The 22,594-nt window shown below is 36.9% G+C and overlaps 1 protein-coding gene across 1 annotated transcript; it reads right to left on the minus strand.

Annotated features, from left to right (window-relative positions):
* Positions 1–18,655: 18,655 nt before the first annotated feature.
* LOC133876690 (uncharacterized) lies at positions 18,656–21,324 on the minus strand. The gene is made up of 4 exons (XM_062314948.1): positions 21,321–21,324; positions 20,417–21,215; positions 19,622–20,321; positions 18,656–19,477 (listed from the first exon to the last, which is right to left on the minus strand). Exons 1-4 carry the CDS (start codon positions 21,322–21,324, stop codon positions 18,656–18,658), a joined length of 2,325 nt encoding a protein of 774 aa, XP_062170932.1.
* Between the last annotated feature and the right edge of the window lie 1,270 nt (positions 21,325–22,594).

A 22,594-nucleotide genomic window follows, 5' to 3' on the forward strand; every position in this document is an offset into this window, starting at 1 on the left:
AATGGTATCCCGGATTCATCCCCCGACCTCCAGTCAGGTGGGCAAGAACGTAATCAGGAGTGTGACGCTGGTTATTTCGACAATACTTGCATGGGCAGTAAATTTTTCCATCGACGGCCGTACAGTTACGAACGGCAAATGTCACAAACGCCCTACACCCGTCGTTATACGTTGTCGTACCCCTAGGTGCTGACATCCAAGACTTGTCCATATTCCTCTGTATAGGGTTAAGAGGACAAGACAAATCATACGTCAAACAAATAAACGTGTAAAAAAGTTGAGCATGTCACGCAACATGGGGTGTACGAATTTATTTCCCTTTTAAAGGGTTTATGGTTAGAGTTTAGGGTTTTAGTTTTTTTGTTAGAGTTTAGGGTTTAGGGTTTATGGTTTTTTAGGGTTTAGGGTTAGGGTTTGTAAGGGTTTAGGGTTTAGGGTTTAGGGTTAGGGTTTGTTAGGGTTTAGGAGGGTTTATGTTTTTTTTTTTTTTTTAGGGTTTAGGGTTAGGGTTTAGGGTTTAGGGTTTAGGGTTAGGGTTAGGGTATAAATTTATAAAGTGTAAGATTTTTTTTTTTTTTAAAGGGTTTAGGGTTAGGGTTTGTTAGGGTTTATGGTTAGGCTTTTTTTTTTAAAAAAAAAAAAAAGTGTAGGATTTTGTTTTTTTTTTCTTTTCTTTTCTTAAGGGTTTAGGGTTAGGGTTTGTAAGGGATTAGGGTTTAGGGTTAGGGTTTGTTAGGGTTTAGGAGGGTTTAGGTTTTTTTTTTTTTTTTTAGGGTTTAGGGTTAGGGTTAGGGTATAAATTTAGAAAGTGTAGGATTTTTTTTTTTTTTAAAGGGTTTAGGGTTAGGGTTTGTTAGGGTTTAGGGTTAGGGTTTGTTAGGGTTAGGGTTTAGGGTTAGGGTTAGGTTATAAATTTAGAAAGTGTAGGAATTTTTTTTTTTTTAAAGGGTTTAGGGTTAGGGTTTGTTAGGGTTTAGGGTTAGGGTTTGTTAGGGTTTAGGGTTAGGGTTTGTTAGGGTTAGGGTTAGGGTATAAATTTAGAAAGTGTAGGATTTTTTTTTTTTTTTTTAAAGGGTTTAGGGTTAGGGTTTGTTAGGGTTAGGGTTTAGGGTTAGGGTTAGGGTATAAATTTAGAAAGTGTAGGATTTTTTTTTTTTAAAGGGTTTAGGGTTAGGGTTTGTTAGGGTTTAGGGTTAGGGTTTGTTAGGGTTAGGGTTAGGGTATAAATTTAGAAAGTGTAGGATTTTTTTTTTTTTAAAGGGTTTAGGGTTAGGGTTTGTTAGGGTTTAGGGTTAGGGTTTGTTAGGGTTAGGGTTTAGGGTTAGGGTTAGGGTATAAATTTAGAAAGTGTAGGATTTTTTTTTTTTAAAGGGTTTAGGGTTAGGGTTTGTTAGGGTTTAGGGTTAGGGTTTGTTAGGGTTAGGGTTAGGGTATAAATTTAGAAAGTGTAGGATTTTTTTTTTTTAAAGGGTTTAGGGTTAGGGTTTGTTAGGGTTTAGGGTTAGGGTTTGTTAGGGTTAGGGTTTAGGGTTAGGGTTAGGGTATAAATTTAGAAAGTGTAGGATTTTTTTTTTTTAAAGGGTTTAGGGTTAGGGTTTGTTAGGGTTTAGGGTTAGGGTTTGTTAGGGTTTAGGGTTAGGGTTTGTTAGGGTTAGGGTTTAGGGTTAGGGTTAGGGTATAAATTTAGAAAGTGTAGGATTTTTTTTTTTATTTTTTAAAGGGTTTAGGGTTAGGGTATAAATTTAGAAAGTGTAGGATTTTTTTTTTTTTTTTTAAAGGGTTTAGGGTTAGGGTTTGTTAGGGTTTAGGGTTAGGGTTTGTTAGGGTTAGGGTTTAGGGTTAGGGTTAGGGTATAAATTTAGAAAGTGTAGGATTTTTTTTTTTTAAAGGGTTTAGGGTTAGGGTTTGTTAGGGTTTAGGGTTAGGGTTTGTTAGGGTTAGGGTTAGGGTATAAATTTAGAAAGTGTAGGATTTTTTTTTTTTTTTTTAAAGGGTTTAGGGTTAGGGTTTGTTAGGGTTAGGGTATAAATTTAGAAAGTGTAGGATTTTTTTTTTATTTTTTAAAGGGTTTAGGGTTAGGGTATAAATTTAGAAAGTGTAGGATTTTTTTTTTTTTAAAGGGTTTAGGGTTAGGGTTTGTTAGGGTTTAGGGTATAAATTTAGAAAGTGTAGGATTTTTTTTTTGTTAGGGTTTAGGATATAGGGTTCGTTATGGTTTAAGGTTAGGGTTTGGTTATAGAAAATGTAGGAATTTTTTTTTTTTTTAAAGGATCTAGGATTAGGGTTTAGGGTTTAGGGTTTTTGTTTCTTAGGGTTTAGGGTTTAAGGTTAGGATTTTTGTTTTTAGTGTTAGGAATTTTTTTTTTAGAAAGTGTAGGAAATTTTCTTTTTAAGGGTTTAAGGTTAGGATTTTTGTTTTTAGTGTTAGGGTTTCTTTTTTTGGAAAGTGTAGGATAATTTTTTTTTTTTAAGGTTTAGGGTTTAGGGTTTAAGGATAGGACTTTTGTTTTTAGTGTTAGGGTTTCTTTTTTTAGAAAGTGTATGATATTTTTTTTTACGCTTTAGGGTTTAGGGTTTGTTAGGGTTTAGGGTTTAGGGTTTAAGGTTTAGGGTTAGGGTTTTTAAGTGTAGGAATTTTTTTTTTAGGGTTTACGATTTAGGGTTTAGAGTTTAGGGTAAGGGTTTTTTTTAAGAACGTGTAGGATTCAAAGTTTATTTAAGGGTTTATTATTGTGTTGGTTTTATGGTTATGATTTGAAGATATAAAGTTTAGGGTTGGAGTTTAAGTATTTCTTAAAAAGTAGACGGTCAATTTTAATATTTTTTCTTTTTTTATTCAAACCCATTTTATTGGTTGTTCCCATTTATTATTTTCAAAAGTGTCATCGTTGGTTTAAACGTTAAACTAATATCGGACATTGTTTGATTTTGTTTGACTAACAAAAAAACATTGTAATCCATAATAACACATTCAAAATATATATATATATATATATATAACCTCTCAAATAAAAAATTAGGATAGGAAAAATTAAAAACATAAAAAACACAACATGGCAAAAAAGAACATGGCTTTCAAAAAAATAAAAATACATATAACACTAAATGACACAAAAATACAAACGCCTACACAATTTCTAAATATCAAATCTGTACTAACACAAAAATACATGCAACATTGTTAAAAAAAAAAACACAAACTATAGCAAAAATGAAATACCTACTCCAAGAAAACCCCCCCAAAAAAAAAAAAAAAAAACAGTAATTTAAGCTTACACTGATTCAGCAAAATTGAAAAAATAAAATATAACACAGTCCAAAAATTATTACAATTATCAATCAAGAACAAATGTCCAAATTATTACAATAAAAATTATTACAATATATATTCAATCAGTATTTCATTTACATGTTGAAAAAAAAAATGAAATACAAATTTAAGGGGAAATTACTCACTGTCGACGGTAGGTTGTGGATTTAGGGCTCCTTCTTTATATATATACCTGCATATTCGGATATACATTATGGAGAAAGGAAAAAAAAGTTAGCAAATGTATATATATATAACACTAAATTTATCTGCAATATATATTAAGAGCAGTACCGGCGACTGAACAGAGAGAGAGAGAGAGAGAGCCACTGACCCGACCGGAGGAAAGGGAACCGACGGCCTAGCCAACCCCTGCCGGAGGGACGTCCCAGTAGAGAGAGAAAGAGAGAGAAAGAGAGAGACAGAGAGAGAGAGACAGAGAGAGAGAGAGAGAGAGAGAGAGAGAGCGAGAGAGCTAGAGGGAATCGGTGAGAGAGAGACAGTCGGTGAGAGGGAGACGTGACGACGCCGGAGCTCACCACACCGGCCGGCTGAGCTCGCCGGAGAGACAGAGAGAGAGAGAGAAGAAATGAGAGAGAGAGAGAGAGAGAGAGCGAGAGAGAAGAAATGGGTAGCTTCCTCTGGAAGCTACCCATTTCTTATATATAAATATAAGTATATAATTTATATAATATAATATATATTTATATTATTAATTAGTTTTACGTATATAATATATAATGTTTGGCCAGGTGGCGCGCGGGAGAATTCCCGCGCGGCATCCGGCCAAACAGTTGGAGACGTGTTTATAAATACACGTCTCCACATGCTATATATATTTAATATTTAATATATATATATATATATATATATTATATCTATTTTATATAAACCCATGCAACCCTAAGTTCATGCAATGCATGTACTGCATGTACATGCACTGCATGAACTCATGTTAATTATTATTATTATTTTTTTGGGTCTACATATATGCTTCACAAAGTTGGTTTAATTATGCATATAGTACAATATGTCAATTTAGGGTTAGGGTTAACGTACTTATAAGTACACCATATATATATATATATATATATATAACTCATCATATAAACCCTAATCATAAGTGTATGTATTTTGTATAGCAAACAACCATAACCCTAACTGTATGTACTATATATAGAAAAAAACCCTAACCCTAAAATACACGTCCCCCATAGTAGAAATTGTATTTAATTTAAAAAGTAATAAATATATCTATATATATAATAAAAAATAATTATATATAGAAATAAATATATTATTTAAAAAATAATAATTTAATGGTCCAAAAAATTAAACTATAACTCTAAGTGTATATACTATATATAGCTATAAACTATAACCTTAAGGGTACGTACTATACTAAAACCTAAAACCATAAAAAATAAAAACTAAAACCTAACCATAAAATTAAACTCTAACCCTAAGTGCTAGACTATATATAGCTATAAACTCTAATCATGAGGGTACGTACTATATCTAGTCATAAACCCTAACCCTAATCCTCTATCCAAAAGTATATAATATATATATATATATATATATATATATATATATATAGCTATAAAACTAAACCCTAAGTAAATGTACTATAACTATAACTATAACTATATATATATATCGGAACAATCTAATTTTGAACTGCTCATGATTTAACATATATATATATATATATACTTAAAAGTGTACAATAATGACACGTGAAAAATATATTGACATTATTATTCATTAAACGTAAAATCAATAAAATTATAACACATAGCCCTAAGTGTATATATTATATATACCTATAAACCCTAAAACCCAAACCCTAAGTGTATATACTATATATATCGATAAACCATAATCCTAAGTATATATACTATATATAGGTATAAACCCTAGCCCTAAGTGTATATACTATATGCTATAAACCCTAACCCTAAGGGTATGTACTATATATAGCCATAAATTTACGAGGGACTAAACTATAAGTATTTAATTCATTATGTAGCGCAGAACTCTAAAAATAATTGCATTTACTATATATAGACATAAATAAAAAGGTTACTGTATATAGTTTCTAAACCGTTTACATGCATGCATATCTATATATATAGTATTAATTATAGGTTTTTTAACTTTGTTATGTTTAATTTTTTTTTTTTTTTGGTTTCTAAACGTAGATGGTGTACAAAACTAAACCCTAATTTAAACTATTTAGTTTAATTATATATTTAGCATCAAATTTGTATAATTATGCATATAGTACAATATGTAAATTAGGTTAGGGTTTACGTGCTTAATAGTATACTATATATATATATAAATAAGGAACCTAAAAAGTATAAATTCCAACCAACAAATTTACATATAGCATATAGTACAATATGTAAATTAGGTTAGGATAATCTACACCGTATTTTTGGATTAGATTTGTATGATTAATAATGTAAGGAGTTTTTTTTTTGATTTTTTTTTTTAAATAATTAATACAACACAGAATTTTTTTTTTTAATATATATTTGGCGAATTAATAAATTTTTGACACGTGTATTAATACACGTGTCCATTTGGACACGCATATGAAATACACGTGTCCAAATGGACGCGTGTATTCCATATGCGTGTCCAAATGGACACGTGTATTAATACACGTGTCCATTTGGACACGCATATGGAATACACGTGTCCAATTGGACGCGTGTCTATATACACGCGTCCAAAATGGACACGTGTATTCCATATGCGTGTCCAAATGGACACGTGTATGTCATACACGTGTCCATTTTGGACGGCTTCACAAATTGACACGTGTCTAAAATGACACGTGTCAATTTGGACGCGTGTCTACAGTAACGGGTACTGTAGACACGCGTCAAAATGAAGGTGTTTTTGTAGTGTTAACAAACAACTTTTTTTCATTTTTAACTTAATAAAAAGATTAAAACTTCCTTAATAATTTATATTAAATCAACCCACTTTTATGTCACATCAATTCATTATTCTTTAAAAAAAACAAAATTTACTTTCCCTTTGATTTTCGCTCCTTCTAGATTCTAAAAGTCAACTAATGCCTTGCGGGGTCAACTTTTATACTTTTCTAGCAGATTTAGAGGATCGAGATAAGGTCAAAGGAGCCTGTTTTAATTAGGGTAATTGTAGCAATTAATGGGCGCCCATAATTGGGCAGCCCAATTGAAAGAAAATAAATGGTGGAGTAACCACAGCATTAGGCATAAATGTGTAACTCATGTGAGTTGTCGAGGTATTTATATAATTATCATTGTGTGCAAATCGTTTTGATTGTGCGCATAGAAAACCTTGCAACATTGTGAGAATATATGAACCAAAGAAAAATCTCTCGATCTCTATCGTTTTCTATCTTGCAAATGGTTTGCCACCTCAATCCTAACAAATTGTCTTCAATTTATCACCTGAAATTAGTTGGTGTAACGTGAATTTCAGTATTGGTGATTTTAAGCCGGATAAATTAAAGATCTAAATTATGTATTTGGTGGAGTTACGGAAACGCTCCTATTCTCGAGGAGGGTGAGAAATTTTGAAATTTTAGGGAAAAATATATTTTAGTCCCCTAAACTATCATTACACTTTGATATACGCCTCCAAACTTCGAAAAGTGACCTAGGGAGCTGCCATATTACCACCATATTACAAATTAGATACTTTTGCATTTTATTTTTTCAAAATACCCTTAAATTTATTAAAAAAAAAAATACCATTTTAAAAATTAAATTTATTAAATAATTATACAAAAAAGGGGGAAAAACTAAAAATACCAAAAGCGGGTAGCCCTTTCCATATCAGCCGCCTCAAATGGTTATTTTTTATTTTTTAATAACTTCAAGGGTATTTTAGGGAGAAAAATACAAAGATATCTAATTTGAAACACAATGGTAGTTTATAGGCCTCAATGTCACTTTTTAAAGTTTGAAGACGTAATTAAAAATGTGATGGTAATTCAGGGGGTTAAAAGTATAGGATCCGGCTTCAGTGCTGTAAGAGGAAAGTACAGCACATCTGCTGTTAAAAAATGAATGGTCGAGATTAAATGATATAATTTTTTAAACAGACGACGTCGTCTACTTAAATGAACTAACAGATTGATTTAAACGGTAGTTAACGTCTGATTCTAAAGACAGACCTATGAAGCCAAAATACAAGATGCATCGCGTGAAACAACAAAAGACCCTTCCCCTTGTGAAGTTCGTCTTCTTCCATGCTTCGTCTCTGTTGTGGCTTCTCACCGAAAGTTTGGCGTTTCTCTGCACCCTTGCTTCCTCTAGCTCAACATTTAGTTGTTCAAAACCTATTTTTCTACCAAATAATGAGGGGCTAGAGTGTAAAAATAGAAACAGCAACCGAAAATTATAACACGAACATTTATTCCATCCCAGAGAGAGAAAGAGAGCCAAAAGGATTATCTTACCTTGCATTAACCAGCCCTCCCTCCATACTGGCATACACTAACTGTAAAACCGAAGAGAAAGCCATCCATTATTCACAATTGCATAGCATACAGTAATAAAGAGAGAAGGAAAGGAAGAATGCAGAAAGAGAAAGTTGTGTGTGTGAGAGAGAGATAAGCTGTAGTGTTGCAGGTTTTATAGCAGAGCTCTGGCAGTTTTATTTTTATTTTTCTGACTTTATCCAAGAATTAAATTCTCCTACTCTCTCTCTCTTTCTGACGCAACACTATAACAAGAAAGAAACTAAGAAAGGGACTGAAAGCAAATGATAAATTCAACCGACTAAAGCAACAATGAATGCAAATCTTATTGGCTAATTAAACTTGCTCATGCAAATCTTTATGAAGATGATAAAGTCTCTAGCTGGGCCACGGCATATATCTAGTTGTTTGTTGCTCTGTTTTCCCCTGTTTTGCCATTCAGTTGATGTTCTGTTGTTCAGTGACCCCCGTACAGCGTATGCATCACTCACTCTCTCTCTCTCTCTCTCTCTTTGGTTCCTACAGTATAAGCTCAATGGTGGTGAGTTGGTCCTTGAAGATCCTGGTGGTTTGCTCGTGGATCTTGGGGATGTTTAAAAAAGGCAGCGAGAGAATAAGCGCCAAAAGTGGAAATAATAATCAGGAAGGTTGAGATCTTTGGCTATAGGAAGAGCATAGGTGCAGAAAAAGGTCGATGATAAGGACACGAATGGTGGATGTAGGAGGGGAGATGCTTGGGCTGTCCAGATTGGAGCATGTGGTGAAGAGGATGGTGATGGAGAACTTGTGACCGTAATGGGTGAAGGATGAACTTGCCAAGCTCTTGGCAACCTTGGAGATTATGTGGCCATGCCTGGAGGCTGGAGCTGGAAGTAGAACTATAGTGCCTAATCTCGGAACCACTTTTTGAGCGGTAGGAGGTGACGAGGTGACAGACTAAGAAGGTAGGACGTTAACTACCGTTTAAATAAATCTGTTAGTTCCTTTAAGTAGACGACGTCGTTTGTTTAAAAAATTTGTCCTTTAATCTTAACTGTCCATTTTTTAACAGCAGATGTGCTGTACTTTCTTTGTACAGCACTGAAGCCGAATCCAAAAGTATATTCCCCCCAATAAATAAATAGATAAAGTTTGCTCAAAGTACACTGGTTTTCTTTTCTTTATTTTATTTTTTCAGATTGAGTTGAGACATTGGGCTTGTTTGGTAAATGTTTTAATTTTTTTTCTTAAAAAAATTAACTTAAAAACATTCAACTTTTCATATCACATTATTTATTTTTTAGGAAGAACAACATTTAAGGGTACCAAATTTTCACCATTTTTGACATAAGGTACAAGGGTATCAACTTTTCAAAAAGTTTCAATAACAGGTCCTCCGTTAGGATTTTCCGTTAAATCCTGTCAAAATTTCCAAAATACCCCTATTGTTTTTAAGAAAAAAAAAATGTTAGGATTTAGGTGTTGGTCAGAATTTAACGGAATTTGCAAAAATACCATGCCTGAATCTTTGAAATTTTTTATAAGAAATAAACACATGGGTATATTACTTAAAAGACAGGTTCAATGTTTAAAAATGATAGGTTCACGCCACGTGTCACAATTCTAGGCCAACTCTAAGTTAGAACTTGGCTTTTATATATATTAATGCGAAAAAGTCTTTATTTTGGTCACATGAAGATTCACACCCATGATGTTTTCATTTAAGCACAATAAATTTATTAAAATCATGATAAAACCGGTTCAACCTTTAAAATTCATCGGTTTTTTACTTAAAAGACCGATTCAACGTTTAAAAATATTGGGTTCACGATAGGGCTGCCAAACCAGGTACTCGACATGACCCGTTAAGACCCACGACCCGTTTAAGCTAGACCCAAACACGACCCGTTTATGTTAACGGGTCGGAGCTCCAGACACGACACGACACGGTAATTTCACAGGTCATCCGACACGACCCGTGAAACCCATTTAGCATAACGGGTCAGCACGACCCGACACGACGTGTTTGAACATTCAAAGGTAAGGCAAGCCATTATCTCAAAACCAAACAATCAGCACCTCAAATTTCAACTAAATGTTTCACTTTCAGCAGTCAAAACAAAATTAAATCGACAAGCAAATGATTCAAATCGCAAAATGCCAAAATCCATGAGAGATTCAGAGACTTCACCTGCTTCTTGTAGATATTGAAGACAATGAAGAGGACCAAGAGGTACCACTATACCGAGCCCAAACAATGCCCTGGACCCTGAGCTCCAAGTCTCCAACGTCTTGATGAACAAGCTGCTGAGCCTCTGACCTCCAAGCTCTTCGTGTTGCGATCGAACTCAGGCGCGGGAACCAAAGATTAGGGCCTGAGCTTGAACGAGTTCGACGAGGACAGAGACCACGACCAATGACGAGAGTTAGCAGAGATGGACACATTGGGGAGACTGTGGTCCGTGGGGCTTCGAAGACAATGAAGACGACAACGCAGCAGAGACAAGGAGAGGAAGAAGAAAATGGAAGGAGAAGAAGAAAGAAGAGGAGGGGGGCGGCGTGAAGAAGAAAAGATGATAGGTTTTTTTTGTTGTGTTTTTACTTTTTACTTTTTAGTACTGTTCAGCTAATAATAATAAATTAATAAATTAAAAATTATATATATATATATATATTAAAAAAAAAAAAAAAAGCATAATCGTTTCTGGTGGGTCACCTGCGGGTGACCCGTGACACAACTCGCCAAGCCAAGATAAACGGGTCATAAACGGGAAAAAAATAAATAAATAAAAAAATTGATGGATTCGTTTGAGGTCCGTTCCTGAATGAGTAGTGCTAGTTGATCTGATTGTTTAGAAGTATTAAGTTTCTTTTGGTGGAAATCAGAAAAGAATCGTGAACAGTTTATGCATAAATTGCGAATAGCATACCTTTCTAGTTTCTGTTCTTATTTGACTTTCTTGGATTTTTGTGTTCTGTTTTTTTTTTTTTCTTCCATGGAAATATGTTTTGAGGCCAGATTTTCTTCTTTTTTTTTTTTTTCTACATCAAGGAATGCAAATTTTCTTTTGTAGCCCAAATGAGAGAAAATTGGATATATGTGATTAAAACCTTGTTTTAGTTTTAAGGATTTTCTATATTGAAGTATCTTGTCAATTAGTCAAGATTGTTTTTTTTTTCCCCGGCATTCATTCTTTAGGAGGATGGTCCTACAGAATTTTGAGAATCAAAAAGAAATTTTGAAAGGCTGTTGCATTGTAGAATTAAGACACAAGACGGTCCTGTTGCATAATAAGTTTTTATCAAAGAAGAAGAAAGAGCGAGTGTTCTAAATTGTGCTGCGATTTTTTGTTGTAAACATCAAAGATTACATGGTAAATGAAATTAGATGTTTTCCAATTGAAACATACGAATTGGTTAACTGCAAGGCACATGAAGAGTCATTTGTCTGCTCTTTTACCAAACATTAATAAAAGCCTCACGTTACAATAAAACCATTAAGGGAATCTCTTCTATTGAGAGACATTTTATGATAGTTTTATACTACAAAACCATTATGTAAAACAGAGGTGCTTCTCTGTTTCCAAATTCCAAAGATGGGGTCAAGGTTCAAATTTCAAAGATGGGTCATGTTTTATCCTATATGGTTTTATAAAGTATCATAATAACTAGTACCTTGGTTTTAAATTGTGTGTCACAAATGGTACCGTGTTGTATAATTGACTACACAAAATAATATGTTTAACAATTGACAACCCAAAATAACCCAAATAAATTACTAAATGTTTATGTCTTAAACACAATTTTTTTTTTTTTTTCATTATATTCGTCCTTTGGTTTTATAACTTTCATGATTTGCCCATTGTGGTTACATTATGTACCATAAATGATACATTGGTTTTGTAAGTGTATCACAAATGGTACCTTAGTTTTGAATTGTGTATCACAAAAGATACATTCTTGTGTAATTGACCACCAAAAATTATTTGTGTAACAGTTGACAACCCAAAATAACTCAAAAAAATTACCAAATGTTTATGTCTTAAAACACAATTTTTTTTTTTCCATTATATACACCCTGTGGTTTCATTAGGTATCACAAATGGTAACTTGGTTTTTTAAGTGTATAACAAATGGTACATTGTTATGTTTGATATGCATGTTTTATATCAAAATAACATGTTTGCTTGTTGTGTATCAAAATAACCCGTTGACAACAATTCAACCCTTCATAAACAAAAAATGAACAAAACACAATCAATCCTGTTTAAAAAATGACCAAAACCCTAAATAACCTGTTTCACCATTGTCAACAATTCGTCCATATCAAAAATTACATACACCAAAATACAGAATTACATCAAAAGTCACATACTATTGGCTTCACAACTTCATAAACAAAAAATCACCAATGTTAATGTCTCAAAAGTTAAGTATGTATTAATGTATCAAAAGTTAATGTCTCAGAGTTTGTGATTGTGAATCAATTTCCGAATCCTGTTGTGATCCTCTTTGCATTTGGTCCACTGTATTTGATGGTCCCCCAAGCTGCAACACCATCAACAAGTTAACAAAAGATATTAAAGGAAAATCTACACGACAGCAGGTCCATTACAAACTTTATGAGAAGCTCACCGTTGATTTCCTCCTTAATAGGTTGTCTTCTGAATTGCTTTTCTACCATCCGATGTAAGATCTGATGGTTTGGCTTCCATTAGTCTACAAAACCATAAACAATCCTCTCAGCAATGGCTTCCTAGCAATTTTCGCATTCTGCTACTGCCACAAAATAGCAGAGCTACGCTAATTACTAATTAGTGAATCGCGAAGCGAGTTCACCTATAGGTGAACTCGCTTCGCGATTCTAGCTAGACTCTACATGTTTCAAGCATTTCAAACTAATATTAGTCTTTTCATTAATCCCACAATTCCAAGAAATTGAAGGTTTTCAACATGGGATGCTAAACATGAAGATAAATTGTTTGGTTAAAATTACTGCCTAGTGTGTGCTAGGGCTACTCTTACCTAATAAAGAGCCACCTACTCCGAAATCTGGAATGTAAATGAGGCATAGAGCACCTCGACCATGAAATCCACGATGGGCCTGCACGCCTCGTGGAGGCAATCTTCCTCGACCATGAAATCCATGACGGCGTACAGGGACTTCACGGCGTTACTAGTAATACTACGATTTTTTAAATTGGGGAGAATCCGTCGAATCAGAGCTGTTAGTTAGGGTTAGGGTTCTATGGTTTTCAGCAATTTGGAGGAAATCGGGGAAGAAGACAACGGTGTTTATCAAGATAAGTTTACGTGGATTTTTAATAAATTAGGTGGAATTACTGAAACAAGTAGGATGTACTAGAACCGGAGAAATGATCCCTACACTCATTTCTCACAACAACTCTACAACAAGCTGACGTGGCTTGTAATATTTTATTATTTTTTTACAAAAAGAAAAGAAAATAAAACAAAAAAATAATAAAATATTACCAGCCACGTCAGCTTGTTGTGGGGTTATTGTGAGAAATGAGTGTAGGGATTATTTCTCTTAGGACTGAGGTGTTATATGGGACAGGTGTCGCACAGGTACACCGACACAGGTTGGATGACGTGGTAATTCGTTAGTTTGGAACGAAAAAATAGAGACAGAAGTACTATTTCCGTCTTTTCCCATAACATAGATGCTATCTATAATAAAAATAAAAATTTAGAGGGTAAAAAATAAAATTTACAAACCACGTGATGCAATTTTGTATTTAACCCAAAAGATTATTAGTAATCAATTTTCTTTTCTCACTCATTTAACTAATTACTACAAAATATATATATATATATATATATATATATATATATATATAAATGTTTATAAGATTATCTTGTACAGTTATTTATTTAATGGTATAACCGCACATATTAAATAAATTTAAAAATTCATAAAATTTAATCCTTATAAATTAAAACATGTTAAATAAGTGTTCACATAGATGTAGTTTAAAACGAAATGAACTATATTGGTGTTCGAACATAAAAAGTTTAGGTTACAGAAAATTTTTGTCCTTTAAAAAAAGAAAAAACAAAAACAGTGACAAAAATATTGAGAACCCAAAAAACACAAATATGACCATCAGTAATAGCGTAAACTAAAAAATCGTTATACCTTGTACAAAAACAATGATAAGAAACTCATTATCTCTCTTTGAATTTAGTGTAAAATTTACAAAAGAAAAATAAGTCATTTGAATATAAGTAATACGAAGTTAATGTAAAAGTCATGTCATCGTAATGATAAAAGAAGAGAATAAAAAAATGATTAATATCATTTATATAAAATATATAATAAGAGAAAAAAAAATAATGATGGACTTCACTAAGAATACATGGTTTAATATAAATATCAAAGTATTGATATAAAATTAGTAATATAAAATTAGTAAGAATTTTTTAGTATGATACCTATTATATTTCAATACAAATCAAACGCAAATAATTATTAACATTAGAAAAATCATACAAAGAAAAATAAACATTTTTTTTTAATGACATTTATTCCCATAGGTATACATGGTTGAAAACGAAAAGTATATAAAAAAAGAGCAAGAATAACTGGATTCTAATTATAAAACTGCATAGCAAACAAAGATTAAAAAAAAAAAAAAAAAAAAAAAAAAGCAACCAAGTTTTTGATTAAATGGAAACCTCAGACCGAATGAACGCCGAATTTAACCTCTACAAAACAAAAAAGGAAAAAAAAAAAAAAAAAAAAAAAAAAAGAAGAAGAAAGCAATTACTATCATACTCTCATCACCTATAATTCTGAACGTTAGGAAAAAAAAAAAAAAAAAAAAAAAAAAAAAAAAAAAAAAAAAAAAAGACAGAGAAAATAAACATTTTTTTAAAGAAAATTTATTCTTATAAGTATACATGGTTGAAAACCGAAAGTATAAAGAAAAAAAAAAAAAAAAAAAAAAAAAAACAAAAACAAAAAAACCCATGTTATTCCTTTTCCTCCATAGTGCTTCTGAGAACTCAATAAAAGCCTCAAGTTCAACTGCCACTCCAAGCCTTAACCAGCTATATATATGACATTCCCAAATCCTCACTTATTTTCCAATGATTCACCAACCAAATGGAACATTTCTGAACAAAATCAAACAAAACCAATCCAAACAACCACTGGGCACGTGCCTTCTTCACAAATTCAAAACAATCTACAAACTTTAGCACCTATTTATCAACAAAAACGCTGACCCAATAACACATACATATAAATACACGTAAACACACACACGTAACACATACATACTGAAAGCCGCCCCAAATATGTATTGTCGCTCTGATACAGAATTCATCCAATGAAAATAGCAAATAAACAAACAAATCAAGAAAATTTTATAGAAAATCGAAAAATCAAGAAAAACAGAAGAAAAAAAAAAAAAAAAAAAAAACTGGAAAAACATACTTTGTTCTCAATAAAATTTTCTACAAAATCCAAGCATTTTAGCACAATTCCAACCCCTTTGTGCTTGAGCAGTTTTTTCCCATTGTTTTTTGCGTCTCTCATCTGGATCTTTGATTAAAGACATGAAGGCAGGATCCAGAAATGAACCCAAATATGATGAGTCCTAAAAGAATAACAATCACCCAGTAAGGTAGTTGAATGTTGAAAACTGAACATCCAGTAATAGTTTCAATTTAATTCCATCACAAAGGAACGATAAATACAAAAAAAAAGAGAGCACATATGGGCATCAGTAGTTTTAATTATAAGCAGAAACAAAAGGGAACATGGGTAATACATATGAACATTGTTTTACAATGAATTGTTCAGTTAACATACCCGTACACTACGCTTCCTTAAATTGATTTAATTTCCGCTTTGATAAATAAAAATTTCAAAGATGTTGATAATAGTGGACATAAAGAAGTAGAAATCAATAAGCCAAAAAAAGCACAATAGGCATGTTGGATTACTGTCGCTCTGATACAGAATTCATCGAATGAAAATAGCAAACGACGTAGAGTGAAGAAAAGCAAATACAAATAGTTAGACCAAAACGTCCATAGATCAAGACCTTCGTGCTCAAGACTCAAAAGAAATAGTTAGCACACGGCTATTTTAAATTAACAAAGAAACTTCTCAACAACCTTAACATTACCCAATTCGCAAAATCCTAAATAAAAGTGTGAATCTTTGTAGAGCGCTACAAAATCAGAGTTTATGCATTATTAAAGGCACAATTTGAAATTACCTGATAGATCGAAACCGCCATTGAGGAGTAGACGGCGTTGAACCTCACCCGCTGAGATTTGAGGAACACGACCAAGGCCCTGGCCTGCCGTTTCCCGGTCAATGTCAAAGCGGTGTCGGGGCGCCTCCCAGTGACCAAATCAGGCCTGAGGTTGACTTCGCACTCGCCGTGGCTGATCAGAAAGACCTCCAGGATCGTCCGATCAACGTCGTCGGGAGATGCGGGGGGGGGGGGGGGGGGGTATGGGGGGGGCCAGGATGGAACAGGGTAGATATAATGCTGGGTATTAGGGGAAAATAATGGAGGACTGCTGGTAGTAGTTGTATTAATGACAATGGAGAATAACAGTAATGGCAGAATTTGAGGTGCCACCGTCCAGGAGACAAAAGCAGTAAATGCCAAAAAGATAACCCTAGCAACCTAGAGGCCTTGTATTTATTGTCCCTTACAATTAAGCCCATTAATTCCTAGATAATAATAGACCCGCACCAGGCCCAATAAGCATAGTCCCACACTAGGCCCAATAGCTGGCCCTTATTTACTAATATCGGTGGCCCAGATCTGCTCTCCTAGATGTACCGTTTGGACCGCATTAGTGACTCCAGCTGGAACGCAACTCCTTAGCTAATGATAACTCCTGAACCACGTGTCTCTCTCGCAACTCCCTTTCTTCTTCGGCTTCTCCTGAATTCTTCATTTCTTCAAGACTCCAACTTTACCCTTCTTCCACTCCCAGCACTGTGACAACTACCCCCCCCCCCCCTTCGATAAGAACACCTTGCCCACAAGGTGTGGGTAAGCGTCCTTGAGATGGTGGTACTCCTCCCACATGGCGTCGTCGGTGGTCTACCCCTCCCATCGAACGAGTATTTCGACAAGAGCCCGGTTGTTCTTCGGTCGAGATCGGCGGTCCAGCACCTCTACAAGTTCTGGCTGAAGAACGCCTCGTGCGTCAACGGGAGGCAGTTTCGGTAAGGGCACCACCGCGGATCCCAGTTTTTGGCTTTAGCTAACTCATGTGGAAGACTGGGTGAATACGAGCTTCCGGCGGTAGCTCGATCTCATAGGCCACCTTCCCCACTCGTCGGAGCACCCGAAACGGCCCATAGAACCGAGGAGAGAGCTTCAAGGCCCGTTGATGGGCGACTGTGGTTTGGCGGTACGGCTAGAGTCTCAGGTAAACCCCTTGGCCCACCTTCAATTCCCGCTCTGTTCTCTTTAGATCTTCATATTTTTTCATGCGTTGTTGGGCCTGTTTGATGTTATGTTGGAGTAGTTGGAGGATTTGCTCCCGGTTGCGGAGCACCTCGTCCACTACCTCCACCCGAGTAGTGCCGGGCACATAGCTGAGGAGTCTCGGTGGTGGAACCCCGTAGACCGCCTCGTAGGGTGTCATTTTGATGGCTGAATGCCAACTGGTGTTATACCAGTATTCGGCCCAGGGAAGCCAGTGGTTCTACTCCTTAGGGTTGTCCTGTGCAAAACACCTTAGGTAATTTTCTAGGCTTTTGTTCACCACTTCCGTCTGCCCGTCGGTCTGTGGGTGATAACTAGTGCTGAGCTTCAATGAAGTTCCCTGCAACCAAAATAACTCTCTCCAAAATAGGCTGGTAAAAGTGGGGTCCCGGTCTGAGACTATGGACTGGGGCATCCCATGGAGCTTAAAGACATTTTGTATGAATAGCTGGGCTACCTTGGCCACCGTGTAAGGGTGAGAGAGGGCTGTAAAGTGACTATACTTAGACAATCGATCCACCACTACCAGAACCACGGAGTGCCCTTGTGAGAGAGGCAGGCCTTCTAAGTCCATAGATATGTCAATCCAGACTCGGGTTGGAATGGGAAAGGGTTGAAGAAGCCCTGCTGGCCGACTGTTCTCATGCTTATTTTGCTGGCAGACATCACATTCTTTAATGAACCTCTTGATTTCTTTCCGCATGCCCTTCCAGTAAAAATCTCGCCTAGCCCTCTGGATAGTTTTGTCATACCCTGAGTGTCCTGCCATAGGATCACTGTGTACAAATTTGAGCACTTGGGCCTTGATTTCAGGGGATTGCCCCAAGATAATCTTCTGCTTATATAACAAGACCCCATCTCGAGTTGAGTACTTCCGAATGTCCAGCTCGTTCCTCAGCCATTTCTCCCATAGTGGCTGTAGGTCTTCATCACTCTGGTACTGCTGCTTGAGGTCCTCGACCCATTCTGCTGTAGGAATAGATAGTAAGAAGAGGGTACCATCTTCTTCCCATCCCTCCTTCCTTGATAGGGCATCGGCCACCCTGTTTTTCACTCCCTTTTTGTACTCTACCACAAAATCGTACCCCAACAGCTTGGTGATCCATTTTTGCTGGAATGGAGTGCCAACTTTCTGTTCCAGTAGGAATTTTAAACTCTGCTGGTCGGTTCTCACTACAAAGGGCTTGCCTAATAAGTATGGCCTCCATTTCTGGATTGCTGTGACCAAAGCGAACAGTTCCTTCTCGTAAATTGACATGTGTAAGGCCTTGCCCTCGAGGGCTTTACTCAGAAAAGCTATTGGCCGGTTACTCTGCATTAACACCGCTCCTATGCCCACCCCACTAGCATTACATTCAATTAAAAATGGCTGGGAGAAATTTAGGAGGGCTAGAACAAGGTTTGTGACACTGCCTTTTTAAGGGCTTGGAAGGCTTCTCGGCCCAAATCTGTCCATGTAAAAGAATTGTGGCGCAACATGGCTGTTAAAGGTGCGGCTATGGATCCGTAGCCCTTGATAAACTTTCGGTAGTAACCGGTCAACCCTAGGAACCCCCTAAGTGCCTTGGCAATTTTGGGGAGGGGCCAATCGACCATAGCTTGGATCTTTCCCGGATCAACACAAACCCCTTCAACCGAAATGATGTGGCCCGGGTATTCCACCTCCGAACACCCAAATTTACACTTAGAGAGTTTGGCAAAAAGCTGGTGCTGTTGCAGCAGGGTTAAGGCCTTTGTGAGGTGTTCTAGGTGGGTGTCCATATCCTTATTGTAGATTAGGATATCATCAAAAAAGACTAACACAAATTTACGTAGATAGGGCTGGAAAATGTGATTCATTAGACTTTGGAAAGTGGACGGGGCATTGGTTAGCCCGAAAGGCATAACCAAAAACTCATAGTGCCCCGAATAGGTTCTAAAGACTGTTTTGGGTATATCGGCTTCCACTACCCGAATTTGATGGTAGCCGGATTGAAGATTCAACTTAGAAAAGACCCTAGAACCCCATAATTCGTCTAATAATTCATCAACTAATGGAATTGGGAACTTATCTTTCATCGTCACCTTGTTGAGAGCCCGGTAGTCCATGCACATCCTCCATGTGCCGTCGGCCTTTCGCACAAGCAAGACCGGGGATGAGAAGGGGCTGTGACTCGGCCGGATCACACCGGAGTCCAACAGCTCCTGGACTATGCGCTCTATTTCTTCTTTCTGAAAATACGGGTACCGATAGGGCTGGACCGAAACGGGCTAGGCTCCTGCCTCCAGCACAATGGAATGGTCTTGGGCTCGTGTGGGAGGAAGGCCTTTGGGTTCCTGAAAGACCCCTTCAAACTGATGCAAAACTCCCGTTACTGGGCCGGGAATAGGGGACTGCTTGTCTGGCCTTAGGCCTAGTAACCGACCCTGTGTTTCCCGGATCTCGTGGCCCTCTGTTATGGAGTGGCCCACTAGATGTAGCAACAGCCCTTTTTTCTCTAACTTAGGGAGCTTAAAGGAATCCCCACCTTTTAGGCTAACCCTAGGCCCTTGCCGTAGGCCTTGCAGAGTGCAAGGAACTCCGTCCAATGAAAACTGCATAGTGAGGGCCAAAAAGTCCCAAAGAATTGGCCCAAAGGTTCGGAGCCATTGTATGCCCAAAACGACGTCACACCCGGCCAGGGGTAGGATGAACAAATCCGTCCGGAAGTTGATCCCTTGTAATTTGACCTCCACCTCCCTGCTACGCCCAGGACTCGCCACTTCTTGACCGTTAGCTATTTGGACCGTGATTCCGTCTTGGGGTTGGGGCTGGAGTTCCAACGAGGCTGCCAACTTCGTATCCGCGAAATTATGGGTACTCCCCGAGTCAATGAGGACAATAACCCTGTGGAAGCGGATGAATCCGACGATCTGCATGGTTTTCGGGCTTGGGGTGCCAGTAATAGCATTCAGAGAGATCTCTGGAAATTCTTCTAAGAAGAACTCCCCCGGGTCCTCCTCAGCTGGGGCAACCGGGTTCCCTTGTTCTTCCGCCTCCTTTTGCAAGCCCTCGATTAGGAACAGTTTGGGCACGCTGCACACATGGCCGCGAGTCCATTTGGAGTCACACGAGTAACAAAGGGCACGACGGCGTCGATCCTCCATCTATGCCTGAGTGATTTTCTGCACCGGAACCAATGCCTGGTTCGGGTGAGGACCCGGTTCTGGTTAAACCCTTGTCTCACAGGGGCTTGTGAATTAACCTTGGATTGCCCCATTGGGTTGGCCCAAGGAAACATTCCCTGTCCACCGCCAAGTGGTAGCTCCGAGCTCATGCTACACGGGGAGTGCTGAAATGGGATAGACCGCCACGGGGGTTGGGCGCCCTTAACCCAATTGGATAAACACTCCTCTTGGATGCGGGCCAGAGAGTATGCCTCTACTAAGGATTTTGGGTTGAACATCCGGACGGGTAGTCGGATTTCATCTTTTAACCCACCAAGAAAACAGCTGAGTTTATGCTCATCCGGTAGCCGGTGTACCTTGAGAGCAAGAATGTCGAACTGGTTCTTGTAATCCTCCAAGGGACCTTCCTGCTTTAACTTGGAAAGGGTTTCCATGGGGTCGTCGTAGGGACCCCGGCTGAACCTAATTTGAATAGCACGGATGAAATCCGTCCAAGAGGAGACCTCATTGCTGGCCTTGAGCTCCTGGAACCAAACCAGGGCTTTTCCATCCATGTGGAAGGCGGAAATGGAGAGACGTTGAGTGTCCGGAGTACAATACATTTCAAAGAATTGCTCAACTCGGTAACACCAAGTTTTCGGATCTTCCCCATCGAAACGTGGGAATTCCAGCCTAACGGTCTTGGGTTTAAGACCTTCCCCGGAATGGGAACTTTCTGGAAGGGAATGGGACTCCCCGCCAAAGCTGGTGGGGGGCGGGTTAGGAGGAGGAGGAGACTCAGAATGGTGGTGGTTGTAACATCCTAGATTTTAAGACAATGTGTCTTAAATAGAATTTAAGATCTATGGCGATCAATTCACACTTTTAACACTTTTAATTGTTCGATCGACATTATTCTGATAATTGCCCATTTATGCGCCACCTATTTTAATTGATTAATAGACAAACCTAAATATTTGGTAAAATTAGTTGGGATAATATTATTCCTAATATTATTATATGCAAATATTTTGTGAAATAATATTATTGATATATAATATTATTTTGAAATATTTATCGTACATGATATTATTTTATATAATAATATTATCAGTGTAATAATGTTATTCAAAAATTAACATTATTTATGAAACGAACAGGACTCAAAACGGGTTTAAAATTATACCCTAGTGAGTTATTAAATGAGAAAGACCTTATATAAAATTACATATGATTAATAATAATTAGTTTTTATTAAAAAATAACTCTAGTTAATTTAACTAGATAAAAGTTAACCATGGGTTAATTATATATATATATTATTAAAGATTAACTCTAGTTAATCTAACTAGATAAAAGTTAACCATGGATTAACTAGATATTTTTAAAGTTAATTAAGGTTAGTCTAACTAAGGTAAAATTTAACTATAGATTAATCTGATATTTTACTTTTAACTCAAATTAATTTAACTGAGATAAAAATTAACCATAATTTATTGCTTCTATAAATTAAACACATCTCTTTCAACAAAATTTGCACCACTCAGTTTAATTCACTGAGTTTTCCTTCTTTTCTCTCTTTATTTCTTCTTCCTTTCTCCTTCTTCTCTTTACTCATTTCTTATCTTCTCCATCCGAGTCTCCGATAAGGAGATGATCGTTGGGGAGAAGGGAGGATCAGGGAGAGAGAGAGAGATGAAACGCAGAGACTAGAGCCAGAGAAAGGAAAGACCCGATCTTTTTTCCCCTTTATTGTTCTTTCTTCTTTCCCTTCTTTCTTCTTCTTTTCTGTTCTTCTTCCTTCTCCTTTTTATTCCTCTTTTCTGTTTCTCACCGAGAGAGATTGAGAGACAGAGGGAGAAAGAGAATCAGAGAGAGAGAAGAGACGCCGATCGTGAGAGGGAGAGAGACCGGAGCTGAGAGTGAAACCGGGAGAAGCCCGGAGAAGACCCGACCGGAGGCCAAGCTTCCGGTGGAGCTAGAAAACCCGTCAGACCCAGGAGGATCCGAAACCCAGGAGAACCGGAACAGAGACCCGGCCCTCCGACGAGACCCAGACCCGATCCTCCATGGGTCATCGCCGGTGACGGTCCCAGTAGCGATTTCCGGCGGTTCTGGCCGGAAATCCGGCGACTTCCAGTGGTGTTATTCGGGTGAATCCTAGATATGTTTTCTGGTGAATTCCTACAACCTTAAACAGAA

The sequence above is a fragment of the Alnus glutinosa genome, chromosome 9 (assembly GCF_958979055.1).
Source record: "Alnus glutinosa chromosome 9, dhAlnGlut1.1, whole genome shotgun sequence".
NCBI lineage: Eukaryota > Viridiplantae > Streptophyta > Magnoliopsida > Fagales > Betulaceae > Alnus > Alnus glutinosa.

Bases quoted from the DNA above. Each gene is read 5' to 3' on its own strand.
- LOC133876690 (XM_062314948.1), bottom strand. The intron at 20,322-20,416 runs GTGCAGAAAATC...CCATGTGTGCAG, and splicing joins CGAACCAGGCATTGGTTCCG to CGTGCCCAAACTGTTCCTAA. The intron at 19,478-19,621 runs GTAACGGGAGTT...CCGTATTTTCAG, and splicing joins AGTCCCCTATTCCCGGCCCA to AAAGAAGAAATAGAGCGCAT.